This window comes from Tupaia chinensis, unplaced genomic scaffold, assembly GCF_000334495.1.
Source record: "Tupaia chinensis unplaced genomic scaffold, TupChi_1.0 Scaffold000098_2, whole genome shotgun sequence".
In the NCBI taxonomy this organism is placed as follows: Eukaryota; Metazoa; Chordata; class Mammalia; order Scandentia; family Tupaiidae; genus Tupaia; species Tupaia belangeri.
In genome coordinates this window covers 574,248-594,217 of record NW_006159561.1, presented here as the reverse complement: position 1 = coordinate 594,217, position 19,970 = coordinate 574,248, and the positions used below count along the sequence as shown (strand labels likewise).

The 19,970-nt window shown below is 38.3% G+C and overlaps 1 protein-coding gene across 17 annotated transcripts in view; it reads right to left on the bottom strand.

Annotated features, from left to right (window-relative positions):
• TCF4 (transcription factor 4) overlaps positions 1-19,970 on the bottom strand; it is a 436,167-nt gene that overhangs the window by 22,860 nt on the left and 393,337 nt on the right. For 12 of the 17 annotated variants that reach the window (XM_006143421.3, XM_006143423.3, XM_006143426.3 and 9 more), the window contains 4 exons: positions 17,663-17,730; positions 16,487-16,565; positions 13,236-13,312; positions 10,220-10,423 (listed from right to left, as the gene is read on the bottom strand). In XM_006143421.3, the coding sequence (XP_006143483.1) occupies positions 10,220-10,423; positions 13,236-13,312; positions 16,487-16,565; positions 17,663-17,730 (428 nt within the window). The remainder of the gene's footprint in view (positions 1-10,219; positions 10,424-13,235; positions 13,313-16,486; positions 16,566-17,662; positions 17,731-19,970) is intronic. The other 5 variants (XM_006143424.3, XM_006143427.3, XM_027769935.1 and 2 more) reach the window with 1 other exon arrangement.

Below are 19,970 nucleotides of genomic sequence, written 5' to 3'. Positions count from 1 at the left end.
TAAGATGTCCTTTAACTAATATTGGACAGATCTTTTGGTTAAACTCAACTTTACAGTTCTAAGATGATTTATGGATATACAGGGAAAACTATAATTATGCACAACTGTGAATGTCAACCAATTAGGAAGAACCCTTAAATTACAGCAAATGCAATGCTATACAGCTTTTTTTGGGTTTTCACTCCTAAAGCTGCTTTGCCTAAAACCTCTTCTTATTATAAACTCATTTTATACTTCTGTTTTCTAAGCAATTAAGATACTTTTGATTTGAAAAAATTTACAGCCACAATAAAAGTTAAAATAACACAACGGCCACAGAATTTGAAAAAAAATATAAAATGGCCAAGGCCTAATCTTGGCTTTTAAACGGTGCCAAGTTGCTGCAGTATTTTCTGTTTTGGTATGAATGACATAACTGAATTACTTCATGAGTTGCTACTTTAATTCCTAGGGGTGGAAAATTCCATGAGTTAATTTAATTTGGATGTAAAAAATATACATGAAAACTCACTCTTCCTGTGGACTCTCATGTGAAATATTCGAGCCAATTGTTGGAGCTGCCGTGCTGTGAGGTGGGGCTTCTCGCCCAACACAGCCTTGGCTGTTGAGCTGCAAGGACCGACTCATCAGGCAATTTTCTTACTTCCATTTGGACACATAAGAGCCTTTATTTTCTGTTGTTGCTTTTTTTTTTTTTTTCTTATTTTCACATCATGCTTATTCTATGGCTCTGCTTTGCCTTTTCCATGGTGTGTCTGCTGAAATTCTAGGCAGACCTCAGTATAAGCTCAATGGCATCTTTTCCAGGAAGCTTCTCCTAGCTGTCTGAATTGCTTCTTACATCACTTCATAATTCATTCTACCTTGCATTATACTTAAACATATACCTGTACTATCACCCTTCCATGATGCAAAGCCAATAAGATCAGTGACCTTCTCTTGCACAACTGGACAGCTCTACAGCATGTGAAGAACAGCAGTTGCAGAATGACAACACAAACATATGTGCTTTCATAAAAAAGTTTGCCATGGGGGTGCATGTGCTGACAAGAGAGTGGGACAGAGAGAGAGGGAGAGAGATGAGAGATAAAGTGAGAAATTACCCACCCCGGTGTGTGTGTGGGGGGGTATGGCCACACCATCAGCACTGCTACATTTTTTTTCTGGCATTTCAAACATGCACACACATGTGCCCAGTGTGAATTTCAAGCTGCCAGGTCTGGGACTCAAACAAGGTTCAGTCATGTGAGAGTCCAGTGCCTTAACCCTCACACCACGTGATGGCCTCCATACATGCATTTTCTAATGACATAATATTGGGTTGTTGGAAAAGTCTTGATGTTTTCTATGCAGATATGTGTCATGAATTTTCCAACACCCCAATATATAGTGTGTCCATCATCTCCTCACGAGAAAATCTGCTTTCTTAAGAAAACGAAAGTAAAAATGCATTTCTTAAAGTGCAACAGTTTTCCCTATTTCAAATATGGGACAGTTTAGTTTTGTGTCCTTGTGCCCAATAAAATTTTAACTTTTTAAACTGTTTTATTTAACTTTATTTATTTTAACTTGATTAGATAGGGACATGGGAGGGTGGGGTAGGGGGAGAAAGCAAGCCTCCAAGTTTGGGACTTGGAACTGCAGTTGGCTATGCGGGAATCCAGGGCCCCTAACCACCTGCCAGCCCCTAAGTTTAATTTTTTAAAAAAGAATGATAACTATGCTATTAAAAGTATCTCCCTGCTTTTTCCCTCCATTATTTAAGAAAACAATGTAAGAATATGATTAAGTTACAAGGTCTGTTTTTAAAAATAATGTGTATTTTTCATTTAAAAGTGGGCAAGAAATAAGAGTTTTGTTTTTTCACTTGTTTAAAGTTCATAATGCCAAGAAGCTAAACACGAGAAAAGGTGCATTTGTCTGTACTAGGAGCACAGAGAGAAGGGTTTAGTGAAGACCTTCAATGTGAACGGTTTCTATGCTATATGGCCTGGATTTGAATAAAATAGCTATAGGGCAGGAGAAAGAAGAGGATACAGCTAACCTGGAGCCACTGCTGTGAGATCTAGGCATGCATGGTATCCTAGTCTTTTTTTTTTTTTTTTTTTGGAGAGGTTTTTGCCATAGGGCATGTGCGCTCACCAGACAGACAGAGAGAGACAGAGAGACAGAAAGAGAGAAATCACCCCCCGGGGGGATGGCCACGCCGCAATCCCTTCTCCTCCATTCTCCTTTTGGGATCTTGGGCACGCACGCAAACGCACCCGGTGTAAGTTTTAAGCCACCAGGTCTGGGACGCGAACCGCGGTCGACTACATGGGAGTCCAGCGACATAGCCATTACACCAACTGCTGGTCCCTGGTGTCCTAATCTTATTCTTAGGGGTTGCTGAAAGAGCTTCGCTGGTGTCACTAATAGTACTGTAGCCAAAACCTTTTGACTTTTGTTTAAATTAATGTCAAAATACGAATAGCAAGTGCAAGGATTCTGTTATAACTAATCTATGGTTAAGAAAATTTTTTCAAGTCTTCTTTCTTTTTTTCTTTAAGTTTCCTTAAATATTAAGTATGATATTTTCCTTAAAAATGAAGTATTAATAAACTTTCACTTGATGTTTTGATCCGCTCTCATAAATATTTAATAATTGTGGAGATTAGGAGAGATTGGGGAAAACTAGAGATAGGCAAATATTCTAACTAAAACAAACAAACAGAAAAACAAAACATGGTAGTTATTGAAAGATAATGCTGACAACCAAGATCGTGGGTGGTTATTTAAAAGGTCATTTCAAAGTGATCAGAAACAGAGGCAGTGAAAATAAGAAGAAAAATATAAAGAAATAGAGGCAATGACCTCTTAAGTTCAGTTTGGTTCCACCAAGAACAAGTCTTCCTGGGCAAATCTCACTTCCTCATTCACAGGGGTGCTGCACACCCAGGCTCTTGTGACACCATATGGCAAAATGAGAAAAGGCAGACCACATGACATTAAATTAGGGCGACCAAACTGGTTGAGATACTGAACTCAAAGAGCAGGGGACGATGTAAGTGGAGAGAGAACATCTGTAGCATTGAGCCTCGTGGCTTTCTGATCTACACCTTCCTGGTCAGCATTTTTAATAGTGGCTTTGGTATGAACATTAACGGTACCCATTACATTTGCCAACAGCATGAGTTAGCAGAGCATGTCACTGAATGAGGACCGCAGGTAGAACTACAGATTGGAAAAAGACTGAAGGCTACAATATAAATTCAAATGATTAGATGTGCTTTTAGAGGTATGATTAAAAACAAATCAAAGAGAGACGTGTAACTTAGAGGTGTCAGTTCATTGCAAGTTTACTGTCACCAGCAGGATGATGAAGGAATGAAAGCCAGCACACAGGATTTTCTTAGAGGGGCAACAGATCCACCCTAGCACCCCTGATACTTCCTTGAGCACTGTGTTCAATTTGAGATCCTATACACTAAAAGGGTGCTTGAAAAACACAGCACCTTTGACAAAGTAGGGACAATGCGCTGCAAAGTCTTAGGACCCGTGAAGGAAAGTCAGAAGTGTTTTGTGGAATTTAAATCTGTGAAAGCCTGAGAGAAGCACGATTGAAGGTGATAATGTTGGTGTTGATCCTGATTGTGTTGATGAGGGTCACAAAGACACAGAATTTCCTGACTCCTGCTACTCCCATGACTACGTACCAGTAACCACCACCCTGAACATCGCATCAGTGCCCACTGCCCTCTCTGCTGGCAAGCTATACAGTAACTTGGTGCAGGAAGCCAACAGGCAACTAAAGACTTTTCCTGGGTTTCCTTAGTTAAGTCAGCGTACCAGAATGGTTTTACACGGCAGTCACAGTCTTGAAACCCTTACGGTATTAGGTAGAAAGGAAGTCTACTGTGGAGGGGTGACATAATACAAAGGGTGCGGGGCTAGTGACTGGCTCGTCTGGTTTCTAATCCTAGCTTGGCCATTAATTAGTGGTATCCACGGTTGGGTTGCTTCCCTTTTCTGGGCTTCACTTTTCAGCAGCAAAACAAGGACAATGGGCTAGAAAAACTTGAAGTGTTTTTGGAATCTAAAATTCAGTGCTTTAAACATTTAACTCTATAAGAAGAAGTAATTTTAGTTGTTTGTCCTATGAAACCCTAAGTAGTACAAGTTCTCATAAATTTAATGCCAGTTTTTTAAAAGAAGAGTCTTCTTTACCTAATGAACGAAGGATATTCTGATAAATTCTATTTAATCCAAAAATGTGACTGAAAAGAGGGAAACTGGACTGAGACTGGCTTATTATCAGTCGATTTTGAAATGTGTTCCATACCTCTACCTAGGGACTTTGGTAAGAGTCTTGAGAGAGACTGCGGATCACCGGTGTGGGGAAGAGTCTAACAGGGCTTCTCCTTCCTCTGTGCGTTAGAGCAGTTTCTCAGAGAGGGTCACAGTCTCTCCCGAGCAGCCACACAGTCTTTCCCTTCTGGGTAAGAGAGTTGGGCCCTGCTCCTCTATTGAGCCCAGTAGACTGGTACTCAATGCTTTGTTTAAATATGTCTTTTCCAGCTAGTTTGTGAACCCCTTGAGAGCAGAGACCATATCTTAGCATAGGGTGGCACTCGGTAAACAGCTAATTTTTTTTGTTTATTTATTCTATAATATTGACAGATAGATACAGACAGACAGACAGCACCCCCAACAGGGTCTTGACATCTCAATCCAACCCCAACCCCAGCCAACCCTGGATCACGGGAATGCATGTGCCTGGTATACTCAAAGAGGTCTCAGGACCTGAACCAAGAACCTTCCCATGTGAGTCAGTCTCACAGGACATAATATTTTATCACTGCACCACATGTAGCCCCTGCTAAAGATCTTTGACATGAACAAGTGGACTTGAAACAAAAAGGATCTGGGCACCATGGTAATATTACATATTAATAGTATAGGAGATTATTTAGTTTCATGACCCCATCATTGCTAACTCTACTGACTAGTAACCAGGAACATTAACACTAACAAGGTCATGTGAAGATATCTTTGAGGTGGGTTTGGTGTTTATTCAGTTAAAAGAAGAGGTCAGGTCATTTGCAAGGTTCCCTGTTAAGATCTCATCTTTGAATCTGAATACTGACTGAAAATGGACAGAATTATATTCAGTAAATTTCCATTTCTATAATTTATAGGAAATCTCATGATTTAATATCACGATTAACCATGAGAAATATGAGACACAGAAGAGATTACTGCCAGGTAAGAGTTTCTAACTAGGTTAGTACAAGCTTGGCTGTTTCCTTATTTTCCCACAGAGATTCTGCTTTGATTCTATTAGGCTATTGGATGTTTACAGTAAGAAAAATAAGTCAATAATTTAAAATTTACTACTTCAAGGTTCTAGTAGGGGGAATTCACCCCTCTTGGCCACTCAGCACAAACATGTTGACTTAAGAATAAGTATTTGGACAACGGGGGTTTTATCTGAGCATGGTACTGCACTAGAGAAAAGGTCCTTTGACTCTATATCTGGGAAAAGAGCTGCTCTGGGAACTTGGCCATTAAATACCCAGAAACTTCTGCCAATGAGCACCTATCAAGACTTGATGTGATGGGTAAAGTCTTTTTACAAGTAAAATGAGAAATAGTGATTGTTTAAAAAAGTAATTAGAATGGTAATAATAATGATTGGGAAAAACATTGAAAAGATATTGAAAGATGAAGTGGAGAGATTAATGTCTCTGTATTGACTGAAATGCATGGCATTCCCTTTTGAAAAAGCAATGTAATACACTATAAAGTTATATGTAATCCAATGAAATATAAAGAAGAGTATGATGATAATAAAAATTTTTAAAAAAATTGAAAATCACGGGGACCAGCAGTTAGCTTAATGGCTATGTTGCTGGACTCTCATGTAGTCTACTGCGGTTTGAGTCCTGGACCCGGCGGTTTAAACTCACGCTGGGCGCATGTGCATGTGTGCCCATCCCCCCTTTGGGGGGTGATTTCTCACTTTCTGTCTGTCTGTCTTTCTCTGCCTTTCTGGCAAGCGCACATACCCTGGTAGCAAAAGCCTCTCCAAAAAAAAAAAAAAAGATAGATTTGAAAATCACAAGCTCCTAGAACCTCCACTGAGTTCTCAAATGATGTACTTCTGGTTATCTCTGGATAGTGACAAAGAGCAGGCAGTTTGGAGTAGATGTACTTGAGTTTAACCTAGCTGCATGACTTGAGTCTAACTGCTCAAGCCTCTTAAGGTCTATCTTTACCAAGACCCACAACGGCCACTATTCTCATCCTCGTCATACTCTAGTGAGGAGTGTCGGAGATAACATTTATGACACACCTCACAGAGGGGCTGGCAGTGCATCAACACTCAGTAACTGTTGATTTCCTTTCTTCCCTTTCCACTGATCATCTGCTTCCTGGAAAGGAAACACAATGTAATATGTGGTACTCAAGGAATGCCCAATAGGTAAGGCAGAAGTCATACTAAACATACAAAGCTATGCATAGCGAGGTATGATAAATATCTAGAAATGATATGATACACAGTGCTGTGTGAGCACAGAAGAAAATAACCACCATGAATGGTGGCTAGCAAGGAAAGATTTCTTGGAAGAGAAAGATGTGAGTCATAGCTTCGGCAATGGGTGGAAATTAGAGGGACACAGAAGTGGATAGGGCTGTTGCAGCCAGATAGACACAAAAGAACCTAATAAGAGTCCAGGGCCAATTCTGTTAATATGCACAGACTGGGCTGGCTGGAAATCTTTTTTGCTTGTTGGAAGAGCGCTAAACCTTAAGGTTTTTGGTAAATGGTAATGAGTCTTACATGTTGGGCTAAGGAATTTTTCTTTATCTTGCAGATGATAAGAAAGCCAGGGGAGGTTATTGAGTAGGAAAGATGCATAGCCAAATAAGATCATCTAAAAAACTCGCAAGTATACAAATGTTCACTCTGGTGTCCTGGGCCTTGCCGCTGTGAAAAAAGATCCCTTTCATTATACTAATACTGAGTAAGTCACTGAAGACCTACTTCAGAACTCCAAGGAAAACATTTTATGAATCAAAAGCTAAGTACAATATGTTAGCAATTAAATGAGATAACATAATAGCTGAGGCAGAACCACAGTTTTCCCCACCATGATTTCAAGCTGCTGCAGAAAGAAACGCTTATATCATCTTCCAAGTTATCAAACCACTTTGTTTTGATTTTTGAAAGGCAGGGAGAGAGGAAACGAGCAGAGTATGGCGGTCAAGAGGAGTCAGAGCTGTCTATTCTTTAATCAGAAGGAATTATTAAGGAGGGTTAGAGAGGAGATTTGTTCAAAACAAAACCAGCCCAGGGATGAGTCTCAAGTTACTGCAACTTGCTTCTACTCCAGGACAACAAACGAAGGTGTGTAGCTAGAATAAGACTCTCACCAGTGCTTTCTGCTGGAGTTTCCGGTGCATACCTCCCACTGCTACTTTATTTACTGCAGCTGGCCAAAGTTTTATAGTCTGTTTCATGTATTAAAATTCAAATATGGAAAACATTAACAGTATCTTCCTTGATTTTTTTTGTTGTTGTTGTTGGGGAGAAGGGGGAGTAGGTTTTTTTTCCTCCCCCTTCCCCTTAAACTTCCTTTTTATTGTGGAATGTATCAAATGGTCAAAGGCTAACTTCAGACTGACTAAATTCAAAAACTATTTCCTTTGTTCTTATGTTTTTGTTTTAAAATTCATACCAGTGTGCACAAGGAAAGATATGCCAATCCAATCTCTTTTACACACATTAGCATCGCAGGCTGAGGAGTTCAAAATCTGCAGACATGCTGAATGGTTTTTCAGGAAGAAATCAGACAGCCTGCAAAACTCAGTTGGGTTCAAAGGGCAGCAGGTTGTTGACATGCCACCTCTTTGGAGTTATACTGTGATCTGGTTGGCTCTGTGGTTGTATTTGATTGAACACTACATATCTTCAGAGGAGTGAACAAGAACTTATCCTCATCAGCAAAACTGTCAGTGTTATTGCTTCTGCACAATCCCGCCACCACAAACTCAAATCAAAGAGCTTTCTGTATAATATTGGCCAATTATTTCCCCTTTGCTATTGTTCTATTCCATTCGCTCCCTTTCCCCTCCACAGGGGTCAGCCTGACTTCCCATATCCAAAAATAATTCTAGTATTTTCTTCACACCCCAACTCTAAATCAGACTCAAAGAGGCAATTCAAAGGTCATATAGTTCCAAAAAGCATCTATGTGTAGTTTAGTATTTTAAAGAACCACTTAACCTACATCTGGTATTTAAGAATAAACTTTACATATTTATGGAAAAGACTGTCTCTGAAGCAATGCCCCGAGTGCATGCTGCATCCGTTTGACATATGCAAAACGAACAGAGCTACAGAAATTAAACTATTTTTCTCTTGATTGAGAGCAGATATACAGAAATGGTTATAAGTCACAGATCTGGCTTTTAATAAAGCCAGATTTCTTAATTAAAAGCAGTATTGTTTAAACATCGTAGTTATGAAAAAAAAAAAGCTGTACACATGAAAATCTCATATTATATGCATCCCAAGTGTATTTAACACATTACCTGAGGCCAAGCTAAATTAAAATCTAGACTTTCTTTTTGTAAACTCTTAGCAACTGCTATGCACAGACAAACAATTTTTACTCAGTAATGAATTTTTAGGGTAGAGGTCAAAGAAAAGGAAAAAGAAACAGGGAAGGGGGGAAAGATTTAGCTTTGGCATTCAAAAATATCTTTCCACATTTTAGAAGTGAGTTCACTGCTTCTATTTATAAACCAGTATTTTTGGTTTAAAATTGGTTGCAGATTTCAATAATAACACCGCTCAGGATGGCACTCTTGATCTTAGTCTTTTATTCAGAGAAAGCAAAAGAACGACAGAAGAATACTACTGAGCATCAACTTAATGATCTTCTGAATAATTTGTACTGGTTTTGCATTTCCTTTTGGAACTATCTTTAATCAAGAGACACTTCAGTGAAAATAGAAAATAGACCTTCATCCAAGTGACTTTTAAAGAGGTATACCAAAACATGACATGAAAGCGTTCGCTGACTAGGCAGGATTTTGTAAGGAGCAGAATTACAAAGGCTCACTAGTGAAGTTAAATTCGCTACCCAGTTGGTTGCCTCAGTCATTGTCATTACTTAATATTTTGTTGAGAAGATTCTCTGAATCTCTGTAAAACCCCCCAAAAAGATGCTCTCTAAAATCCTTCCAAAGTAATGGGCAAAGCTGAAATTTCGGTTACAATATGGAAAATCTGCTTAGATATTTTCAAATAGAGATTTATTAATAAGTAAGTAATATTAGTTCTTCATACACTAAATTATGCAGTTCCACAGGATATATGAGTAGGCATCTTCAAAAAGTTCATAGAAAATATGTATTAAAATAAACTATGCATAGATTTTTTTAAAAATTGCAACAAAAAGAAACTCATACTTTGGCTCCATTTTTCCATGAACTTTCTCAAGTCTCCCATGTTTACACAGACAAATCACACACTTCCACGTTCCATCCTCACGATTTCATATTTGAAATATCAACAAGGTGCCACGATCTTAGGTTGTGTCCTTTGACCAGTCACTCAGATGAATAATTTAAAACACAAGCATGACCCAGCAACTCACTACTAGATACCTACTTAAGTAAAATGAAAATATGTGTGCGCACTAAAACATGTACATAATAAAAGGCATTATTCATTATAGCCAGTGTGGAAGCAATTTAAGTAGCTATCACCCAATGAATGGACGTGGTATATTCACATGCTATATATATATGTGGTAAAACATGGACACACCTTTTAAAGATTATGGTAGTAAAAGAAACCAGTTAGGAAACACCAGTATGATTCCATTTCTAGGAAATATCCAGAAGGGGCACATCGATAAGGACAGAAAGTGGAACACTGAGTGCCAAGGGCTGGGTTAGGATGAGGAGTGACTAGTGATAAAAGGGATTTCTTTTATTTTCACATGGGGCAAAAATGTTCAAAACTTAGACTGTGCTGATGGTTATGCCACCGTGTGAATACACTAAAACACAATATATTATCTACTTTAAATGGATGCATTGTACGTTAAGTGAATTATATCTCAACAAATAAATATTACTTAAAAAAATATAGAAACAGTAATATTTCTACCTAAAATTCTAATTCTATAGGATAACTATGGAATCTACAGATTTCATTACTTACCATGAGGGAATGTCTGTTGGCTGAAAGAAGGCCGGTTCCATACCCTGAGCCCAGACCACCCATTGCTCCATTATGAGAAGGTCCAATGATTCCATGCATGTCCCCGTGACCACCAGGCATAGCTGTGGATGGGCCCACTGCATGATTCCGGAGAACATGAATAGCATCATCCAGTCTTTCTAAACGATCTTCAATTCGGCTTTGCTGTGGGTTAATGAATGATGTAAAATCTGATTTAGTTCAAATGCTTGCATGTGGTTATATAAGTAAAACTTCAGTTGACACAAGCCATGCTTTGGTTTTCTAAATATATGTTTCCAATAATTTATTTCCTTAAAATAATAATTAAAATAGTGTCTTGCCTAGAAAACTGGTGGAAAATGTTAATATTAATATCATAGTGCCATTTTTCATGAATAAAACAAATTGAATAATTCCCAAACATTATAATGTCCACATGCCACACTGTATTGCATTAGCTTGGAAGAATATTTAGATTTACTTGAGAAGAGAAAAAGCACTCATTGAATTTAAAGAACATTCTGATAGGCATTATTTAAGGAGTTCAGAAACTTAGCAATGGGAAGATGACCTATTTATAGTTTCCCAATTAAAATCATCTTCTTGAAGGCATATTTCTTTGGTCTCCCCGGTGGTATATAAGTGGAAAGTATCAAGTCAGATAGGTAAAAGGACACAGATTAGAACTGTTTGTTGAGTTTTTACTTATGTTTCTTGTTTTCTGTGATCAATACCAGCTTGTGTGTGTTTATGTTTGCATGCACATGTAAGGACCTCAAGACAGTTCCAGAAAACAATTATGAAATTCTGTCAACCAAGGTGGTGTGAGATTTCATAACTGAAAAATCACAAATACATTGAATCATCCATTCAGCAAGGGTTTCTGATTAGTTTAAAAACCTCTGCTATGGTATAGAATTCATTACTTTATACAATTAAAAACTAACCAACCTTCTTTCATTCCAGTTATTAGGATCTGCAACTATTGGGTTGTCAGAAAAGTCATGATATATTCTTGCATAGAATAAATACATCAGGATTTTTCTAGTGACCTAATAGATAAAGCTTATACTCCTAGTTTTCAGTGAAGAATAAAGGATATGTAGATATGTTTTTGTATTTTTATTGTGATTAATAATGATAAAAAAATCACTTTCCCATGTGTACTTTTAAATATCCCATCTCATCAGATTCTCATTCCATATGTATATAGCAGGCAGGAAGAACATTATTATCTTTTGCATACATTTTTGAAAATGAGGCTCAAAGAAATGAAGTGAATTAATTACGTTGTATGACACTGTCAGAAAGTGGAAGTCTAGGTCTTTTGACTTTAAATTTAGTGCATCTTTGTAGGAGATCATGCTACAATCAACTTTGATTTTTAATACGCTGGGCAAACAGATGTACCAGTTCTATTCCATGAGAAAAACAATTTCTAATTATTCTACACTGACGGGAAGAATGTGTGTCTAATAGAGTTAGTCTATGGTACAGAGTATTTTGATTTGGTAGGCTTTAGAGTTAAATGACCTCCCCTTAACTGTTAGTTCTGCTGCTTATTTGACCTTGGAAATGTTACTCAATGTTGAGTCTCCACTATTTAATTTATAAAAATGAGAATGATAGTATATCCTTTAAGTGTAAATGTGGGCATGAAAAGGAATCCTACATGTGTCCATCAGGCTGTCTGGTGGGAAGAGCCGCTATGACTCAGCAATCAGACAGAACTGAAGCTGTAGTCCACAATCGTAATCCCAGTCTTCATGGTTCTGCTTCTAGACAAAGCCTGGTTTGGATAGAAGGGCCCCAGAGAATAAATGATGGTCAACATGTAGAAGAACTATGGATTGTTTGGATGGGGTTTCCAGATGAACTGGGCTGGGCAGTGTATGTGTTTGTTCACTGTGTGGTTACCTCGATGGACTAAAATGCAGAACTGGATGACTCATACACTCCAGCAAGGAAGAGCAGATGAAGGTGGAAAATCTGCCTTGTGGATTTTCATTTTTAGACTTTTCTTTATTGAAAAACCAAAGGGGAAGAAGGAAACCCTGTACCCTGGACAAGACAACACTAAGTTAGATAAGTCTGTCTTCTTTTGTGATCCATCTCAAAATCTGAAGGAAGAAAGAAAAATGACCCCAGAGGACTAAAAGGCTCCAACCGTTTGCTGCAAATGTCAGTGCTTCTCTGCACATATTTCTAAACCCATCCACCAAGTGTTCATAAAGAATAAAGCATCAGACACTGAATCATCATGTGAGTATTTACAACAAGAAGGGGGAGAGTCTTGAAAAATTCATGGACATTTTGTATTTAAAAAAATACAGATTTGAAATTTTTTTGCACCAACCTAAACTCATGTTTTAACTTCATTTTTCCATGAATTTTTTGAAGTCCTTGTGTATTAATTTTGCCCATAGAAATGCTCGACTAATTTTCTCTAGAACAATAGGCATTCTCTCTTTCTCTTTTTTTTTGTTTGTTTATAAACTATTAGTGGTCTTACTGGATTTCTATGAGAACCAAAGTGAATAAAAAAAGCAGAAGGCTCCTTCTGTAGAGATCAAGAAGAAACCTAAAAACATGTTATTCTGGAAAGCAAAGCGGAGGTATACAGAGTTTGCAAGTGTTCCAGCTTTGCAGCTCAGTTGGGGCTCTGGCACTCTAATGACAGGAAAGTTACTTAATCACTGACAAGGATCTTTCCCAAAGATAGGGAGGAGTCCATTATCCTTCCAGGATTTTTAATCTCTTACTTGGTCTTAGATATTTAGAGCCCTGGAGTTTCCACTTGTAATAGTATCTGGGGCGACATCAACACACAGGAACAAGTACAGTCTAATCACTCTGACTTCCACCAAGCTGGTGTGCTTAAGGTTGACCTAAAGTTATGATTTGTGAAAATAAGAACCTTGGAGAGTCAAGTAGATACAAAAAGAAAGATAGGATCTGAAAATGGCTAGAGCAGAGATGAGCAGAAGAGACATACCAAGGAGTGTAAGGGTCCTTCATAATTAGGAGATGATGAGGCCTGTCCTCCATTTCTAGACCAAACAGCTGTGCCTGCTGATATCAGAATGAGACGACAGTTAGAGCCACATGAACTTCAACATAAACTCACCAAAAATTTTAACAGTCCTTTTAGAGATAGCAGTGCTGATCTTTATTTAAGCAACAGGATACTACATGTAAACTCCATATGAGAGTTACAAAAAAACAAAATGTTTAATGTAAAATAGGTAGAATCACAATTCCCTTCATTTTACTTCCCAGAAAAGAACAGTTAATTGATCCTGAATTTCAGCTTAGAAAGTTCCTGTTGAAGGAAAACTGTCTCCTATAAAGTCAAAGTACTATTTTTCCCCCTAAAGTTTTTGCCATAGGGTGTGTGGGCTTGCCAGAGAGAGGGAGACAGTGAGAGGAAAGGTGAGAAATCACCTCCCTCAGCGGGGATGGCCATGCCACAATCCCTTTCTCTCCTGGAATTCTGGCACACATGTACAAGTGCCCGGAGTAATATTCAAGCCACTGGGTTTGGGACTTGAAATGTAGTTGGCCATGTGGAAGTCCAGTGTTGTAACCACGATGCCATTTGCTGGTCTCAAAGTCAAGGTACTTTTAAAAAGAGCAAAGGGGGAAACAGCAGTTGGCATAATGGCTATGTCGTTGTACTCCCACGTAGTCGACAGCGGTTCACGTCCCAGACCCGGTGGCTTAAAATTCACTCCGGGCACGTGTGCATGCCTGCCCAAGATCCCAAGAGGGGAACAGAGGAGAAGGGATTGCGGCGTAACCAAATAAGTAGCTTTGCAACTTATTTATAAAATGGTCTTTAAAAATAGTTAAGCCTGGGACCAGCAGTTAGCATAATGGCTATGTCGCTGAATTCCCACGTAGTCGACCATGGTTTGAGTCCCGAACCCAGTGGCTTAAACTCACGCCGGGCGCGTGTGCGTGCATGCCCAGGATCCCGAGAGGAGAATGGAGGAGAAGGGCTTGTGGCGTGGCCATCCCCCCGGGGGGTGATTTCTCGCTTTCTGTCTCTCTCTCTCTCTCTCTCTCTGTCTGTCTGGCGAGCGCACACGCCCTATAGCAAAAACATCTCCAAAAAAAAAAAAGAAAAAGAAAAGTAGTTAAGACTTTCAGAAACTTTTTAAGGGAGTAAGATCAGTTAACAGCAATCCACTAAACCAAAACTTTAAAAGCTCAATATCAACTTAGTAGTTTCTTCCAAAGAAAGTAATTTTTAATAGTTCAATGAATTTAAAGGTAAAGAATGATTCCATTAGAATACAAACTACATGTGTAACCTATAAAATACAAAAAGCGCTTTAAAATACATGTTAAGTGTGGAAAACTTAGAAAATACATCATTATAAAAGGACAAAAAATAATAACTATGATCTCACTCAAATCTCATGCCCCGACACTGTTAGCACTTTTAAAATCCATTCTTCCTGTCTTTTCTGGGTGTGCATGTATATTTTTATGCTAAATAAAAATAGAATATTTTGTTCAATTACTTTTCTTGACAGAATTTGGACAGAGCCGCCGGTGTGAAAATAGCAATCTGTCCCCATATTTGCATCTTCATAAAAGTTCTTTCTCTCTAACATGTGGTCTTCCATGATGTGTTACCAGGACTCAAAAAGTGGCATCCCTCCCCTTGTTTCTGTGTCCTCTATCTGAGCAGGGTGTTCCAGGTGGAAGGTGTCTGTGTGGTTTCCCTGAAAGACGGGGGTGCAGAATGCTAAGGACCTGACTCTCCTGCAGTAATCTCAGGTGATTACTGGTGTAACCGCAGCAAGTTATGCACCCTTCCTGGGGCTCACTACACTCATCTGTAAAATGAAGGCATGAGACTACATTAGTTGTTGTTCTTCAAATTACTGGGTCATTGGAAAAGTCATCATGCATTTTTGCATAGCAAAACTATGGTATGACTTTCCCAACAACTCAACAGAAAACAGACAGAATTAAGGGATGCTTGTCAAAAATGGGGAACTTGGAGTTCCACCTGCTCAGATTCTTTGTCCCTTGTTGTCTCGCATCCTTTGCATCCAAATCCTTCCCTGGCTCTAGACACTGACAATGAAATCACATTTCAGAGTCCAAGAATCTGAAAGTGTAATTCTGAACTTGCCTTTTCATTTCCACTATCAGGAACGAATGTCTCACTACGGTCTTAAAATCGGATCTATTCTGTCCCCCTTTCAACATGGTCTCTCTGGACAAGTGAACTTCAGGATCCCTCCCCCTGTTTTGTGACCCTTCCACATCATAGAGGTTTGGAAAGGTCGATATTAAATTCCACCTTCACAAGGGCCATCACTTCTGAAAGCTTTACAGCAATCTGAAACTTGCATTCTCTACCAGGAAACCCGGTTTACAATGGGCCTTGTGAGTGCTGCGTACAGAGGATCATGTAAGGTTTGGGAGGCAACTTTTAGGCAAGTGGCTCCACTATAAATTACAGTAAGGTCAGATTTCAATCAGGTACAGATGGGATTCAGTTTTTCTTTTCTTTCTTTTTTTTTTTTTTTTTTAAGAAGCCACCTGTCTTCTTTCCAAAGAGCTGAGACGCGTACCAGGCAAAGTTTTCTGGAAGCATTTATAATGTGAAAGCAATGAGTCTCTCAAATGGACCTCTGACAAGTGAAATGATTTACTGACATAATTCTACAACTTATAATTATTCAATTGGAAGCCATGGGTCAACTTAATTTGGTACATTTTAAAGGCAAGGACCTTCTTTACTGCACACCCATTAGTTTACCATTTATTTACGAAATTACACTTATCCCCAAACACTTCAATAGAATGTACTTTAAAGGGAATCCAGAAAGTCTAACATTTCTGAAGGAAATGACCCATTTAAATAGTCTATATTTGATGACTACATAGTTAGTCTATATTCATATTCATGACTATATTAACAGTTTTTTTTTTCATCTGAGATGTTTTATTGGAATATATTATTCTACTCTTGGGTGTCTTCTGCAGAGCTAAGAAAAGTTGAAGAAGTAAGTTTTCCATATGCCTGGGTATTCTAAAAAGATCATCTAATGTTTAAGAGAAATTTTGGATGTAAATTACAGTACTATCATATGGTACCCAGTCTCTCTACCCTTCTCTGTTTGCGTGTGTGGGATTTTTGGGGAAGTGCATTTCTACATACTAGAACAGGAAGATAAGGGGGAAATCATCCGTACAAACTGTATTGGATTTAAAATACAGTACCTGAGAGAGAAGGAGGAGAGCCGACAGGAGTTGAAGGGTTTGATGAAAAGCTGTTGTTAGTGTGATCTGGAGAATAGATCTTAAAACAGTGGGGAGAAATAAAAAATACCTCATTCATTAGAAATAAATGATCAGCCTATTTTTAAACTACAAGGTTGTTAATGCAATACATTTACAACTTACAAACTGCAAAATATATATAACAAATAACTATAGTACCAATGTTCTAAAGGGACCAACTTACAATTTAATTTTTCAAAAGAAGAATTACTGAAGTGGTACACAATGGTGGGACAAGAACTGAGCCAGGGTCAGGTGACTTCAGTTTTCACCCTTTCCTATCGATTACTGAACTTCCTTTGTCTCATCTACAAAACTAGACACTGGACAGTATTGTTTCTAAAATTTTTCTAATCCCTTTACTATGATTAAGGCATTTCATTTCATGGCATGAGAAGAGCCAGATTAGTAGAAACTCTTACTTAGGGAACAATACTAACAAAGTAGAACTTCTTTTATGTTTCCAATGTTAAGAAAAACCAACTGAAGAGACAGCATCTTGGAAAAACAAATCCCCACTTCCATTAGTAAATGATTATTCTTAGACTTTAAAGAAAATATCGGGTATACTTGCTCCCTTAAACTAATAAAGTCAGTCATTCTGTCACTAGGGAACATGCAAGAAATGTTCAAGTCTAGCTTCTGGGCAGTAGGTGAGCAAATAGAATTCCCTAGGTGCCAATTATGTGACAATTTCTCATGGACCTCAGTTAGTACTCTTTGTTTGCAAGTGCCTTTTCCAACGTGCTTTTAGAATTGTCTCTTGCAAAGTCAGACTTTGTTAGTCAATGAGCACCCATTATTACCTCAGAAAAAAGTAAGAAATCAAGATGGAAACATTTATAAACCCGAAGACCCAGAAACTGTCCGTAGATTCATGACTGTGTGCAGAGCAGTATCACTGTGAGAAGACCAGATGGAAGAGACTTTCCATGTACTGGAAGCTTCTGAGCTTTTCTCTCCAATTTGCCAATGATCATTATGCAAGAAAGCTAGCATTTTCCAAAAATCAAAGCTATTTGTCATTCATTTTCTAAAATTCTAAATGTCCACTTCTGATTAAAGTTCACCCTTCTACACTGGTACATTTGGAGTCCAAGGTCAATATTTCCTCACCGAAGCAAGTGCTTTCCCCAGAGCATCACCAGTCTGGGAGCTGCCTGCGGCCCCGCTTCCTCTGTTTGCTGCAAAAACAAAAGGCAGAATATGAAAACCAGGCAGTGAGACGTCTAACAATTTTCTATTCCTGGTCCATTTACTCACAATTTAATTGCATTTTTAATGCTAATTACAACACATTAATCTTTAATTAGCATTAATTTGTTTGCTGAGGTAGATGTCAAATATATTCATGTTACATTTTTTACAGATAAAATATAAACCTGACACCTTAGTTTAAAGACAAAGTGTTTCGGTTGCTGTTGCTTTCTCCTTGTTGTGTGTGAGTGAATGGCGGTGCAGGGTGGAAAGGAAGGTCACGGCTAACTGTGTAATGCCGTCAGGTCTCTGAAGTTCTCTCAGTTCAGCTTTCCTTTTGTGTCTTTATGTACGACATGAGGAGAGAATATTTTTAATATTTTAAATAACATGCAAGAGTGTCTTCAACAACTTCATGGAAAATGTTATTATTTTGCAAAATAACTGTGTATGGGTTTCAAAATTTTTGGGAATGAAATTAAGATTGTACTTCAACTCCATTTTTTCCTCGAACTTTTAAAAGTCCCCTTGTGTATTCTCCACACATGTAAGTCTGTTCACTTTTAAAAAATCTGAACTGTTGGGCCAGCCAGTGGCATGGTAGACAAGGAGGCTGGATCCCATGTGGCCAGCTGTGAGGTTCCAGTCCCAGACCCAGCAGCTTAAAAAGATGCCACGTGTGTGCATGAGTGCACAAAATCCTGACAGGAGAATGAAGGAAAGGGATTACAGTGTGGCCCTCCCCCGCTGGGGTAGATGCTTTCCTACTTTCTCTCCCTCTGGCTAGTGCACGTGCCCTAAAGCAAATTTAAAAAGTTTTAAAAATCTGAACGGTTTTGTCACAAAAACCCATTATGATCTTAAATTATGGAGGTAAAACAAGTTTACATATTAATGAAGCTTAGCTGTGTCACCTTAAACACTGATATTTTTATCTTGAAAATAGATGAACAAAGATTACTGTTAATAAGAGACACATTTTCCAGTATGTAATTCAGAGCCAGCTGGATTTTAACATGTATCTTCTGATGGCAACTTGCCTTTATAAACTATATGGAAAAACTGTACGGTCAGTGTTTTTTCTGAAATCTTCAGTACTAAGAAAATGGCTAGACCTTTAGATATGTTGCAATGATTAACATCTTAACATTAGACCTAGTACTTAAAATTTTAAAATGTTAGAATTCCAGGGCAAGATGTTTGTCACTATTTTGAGAACTAAGAACAGAACTTTATTATTTATTGTTAAACCATCAAAGGTTATACACATTCACTAGCGACAGACAGAGGAAGAAAGTACCCCTCAATGGGGTGTGGTCACACTGAAATCCCTTTCCATTTCTCCATCCTGTTGTGAGTTTGAACATGTACACATACAGGCCCAGCATGTTTTTCAATCACCAGGGCTGGGATTCAAACCACAGTTGGCCATGTGGTATCCTGCTTCCTTAACCACGAGGCTACGCAAGACTGGCCCAGAACAGCAAACCTTAGGGCAACTGAAGAACACAAGCAAAAGTCACTGCACACTTAGGTAATCTGCACAATGTTCAAGCCTTATTCTTAAATCAAGAGAGGTCTCTAAAATATAGTGGTGAACTGAAATCTTTAGTAGTCAAATTTTTTACTCCTTCAGATCTTAATGTAATCTTCCTGACCTCTGCTCAGCATAGTTAAATTATACTTATTCCTTTTATATGTTCATACGCTGGATATGTCGCTTAGATAATCTTTTGACATATGTTTTGTTTGGTTAAAACCCACACCAATATTCATTTGTTAATTACTAAAATATTAAAAGGAAACTGCTAAATGATAAAAAGAACACAAAAATTTTATGACAAAACAAACCTCTACTTTTTTTTGTATCACAAACTTTTATGATATTGAAAATACATGAGTTATTAGTAATATAGATTATATATGCAAGCAAATTATTTCAAGTGAGGGTTCCATCATACAACTGAGCTACCGGGAGCAACTCAGACAGATATAAAGAGTATTAAACATATTTTAAGGGGCCAGCAGGTAGTGTAGTGATTAAGGTGCTGGAATCCCACATGACCAATTGCAGTTTGAGTCCTGAATCCAGAGGCTTAAAAATCATGCTGGGCATGTGTGCATACATGCCCAAAATCCCAGGAGGAGAATGGATTGTGGCATGGCCATCCCCCGGGGGGTGAATGTGCATGCCCTATAGCAAAAATCTCTAATTTTTTTTAATATT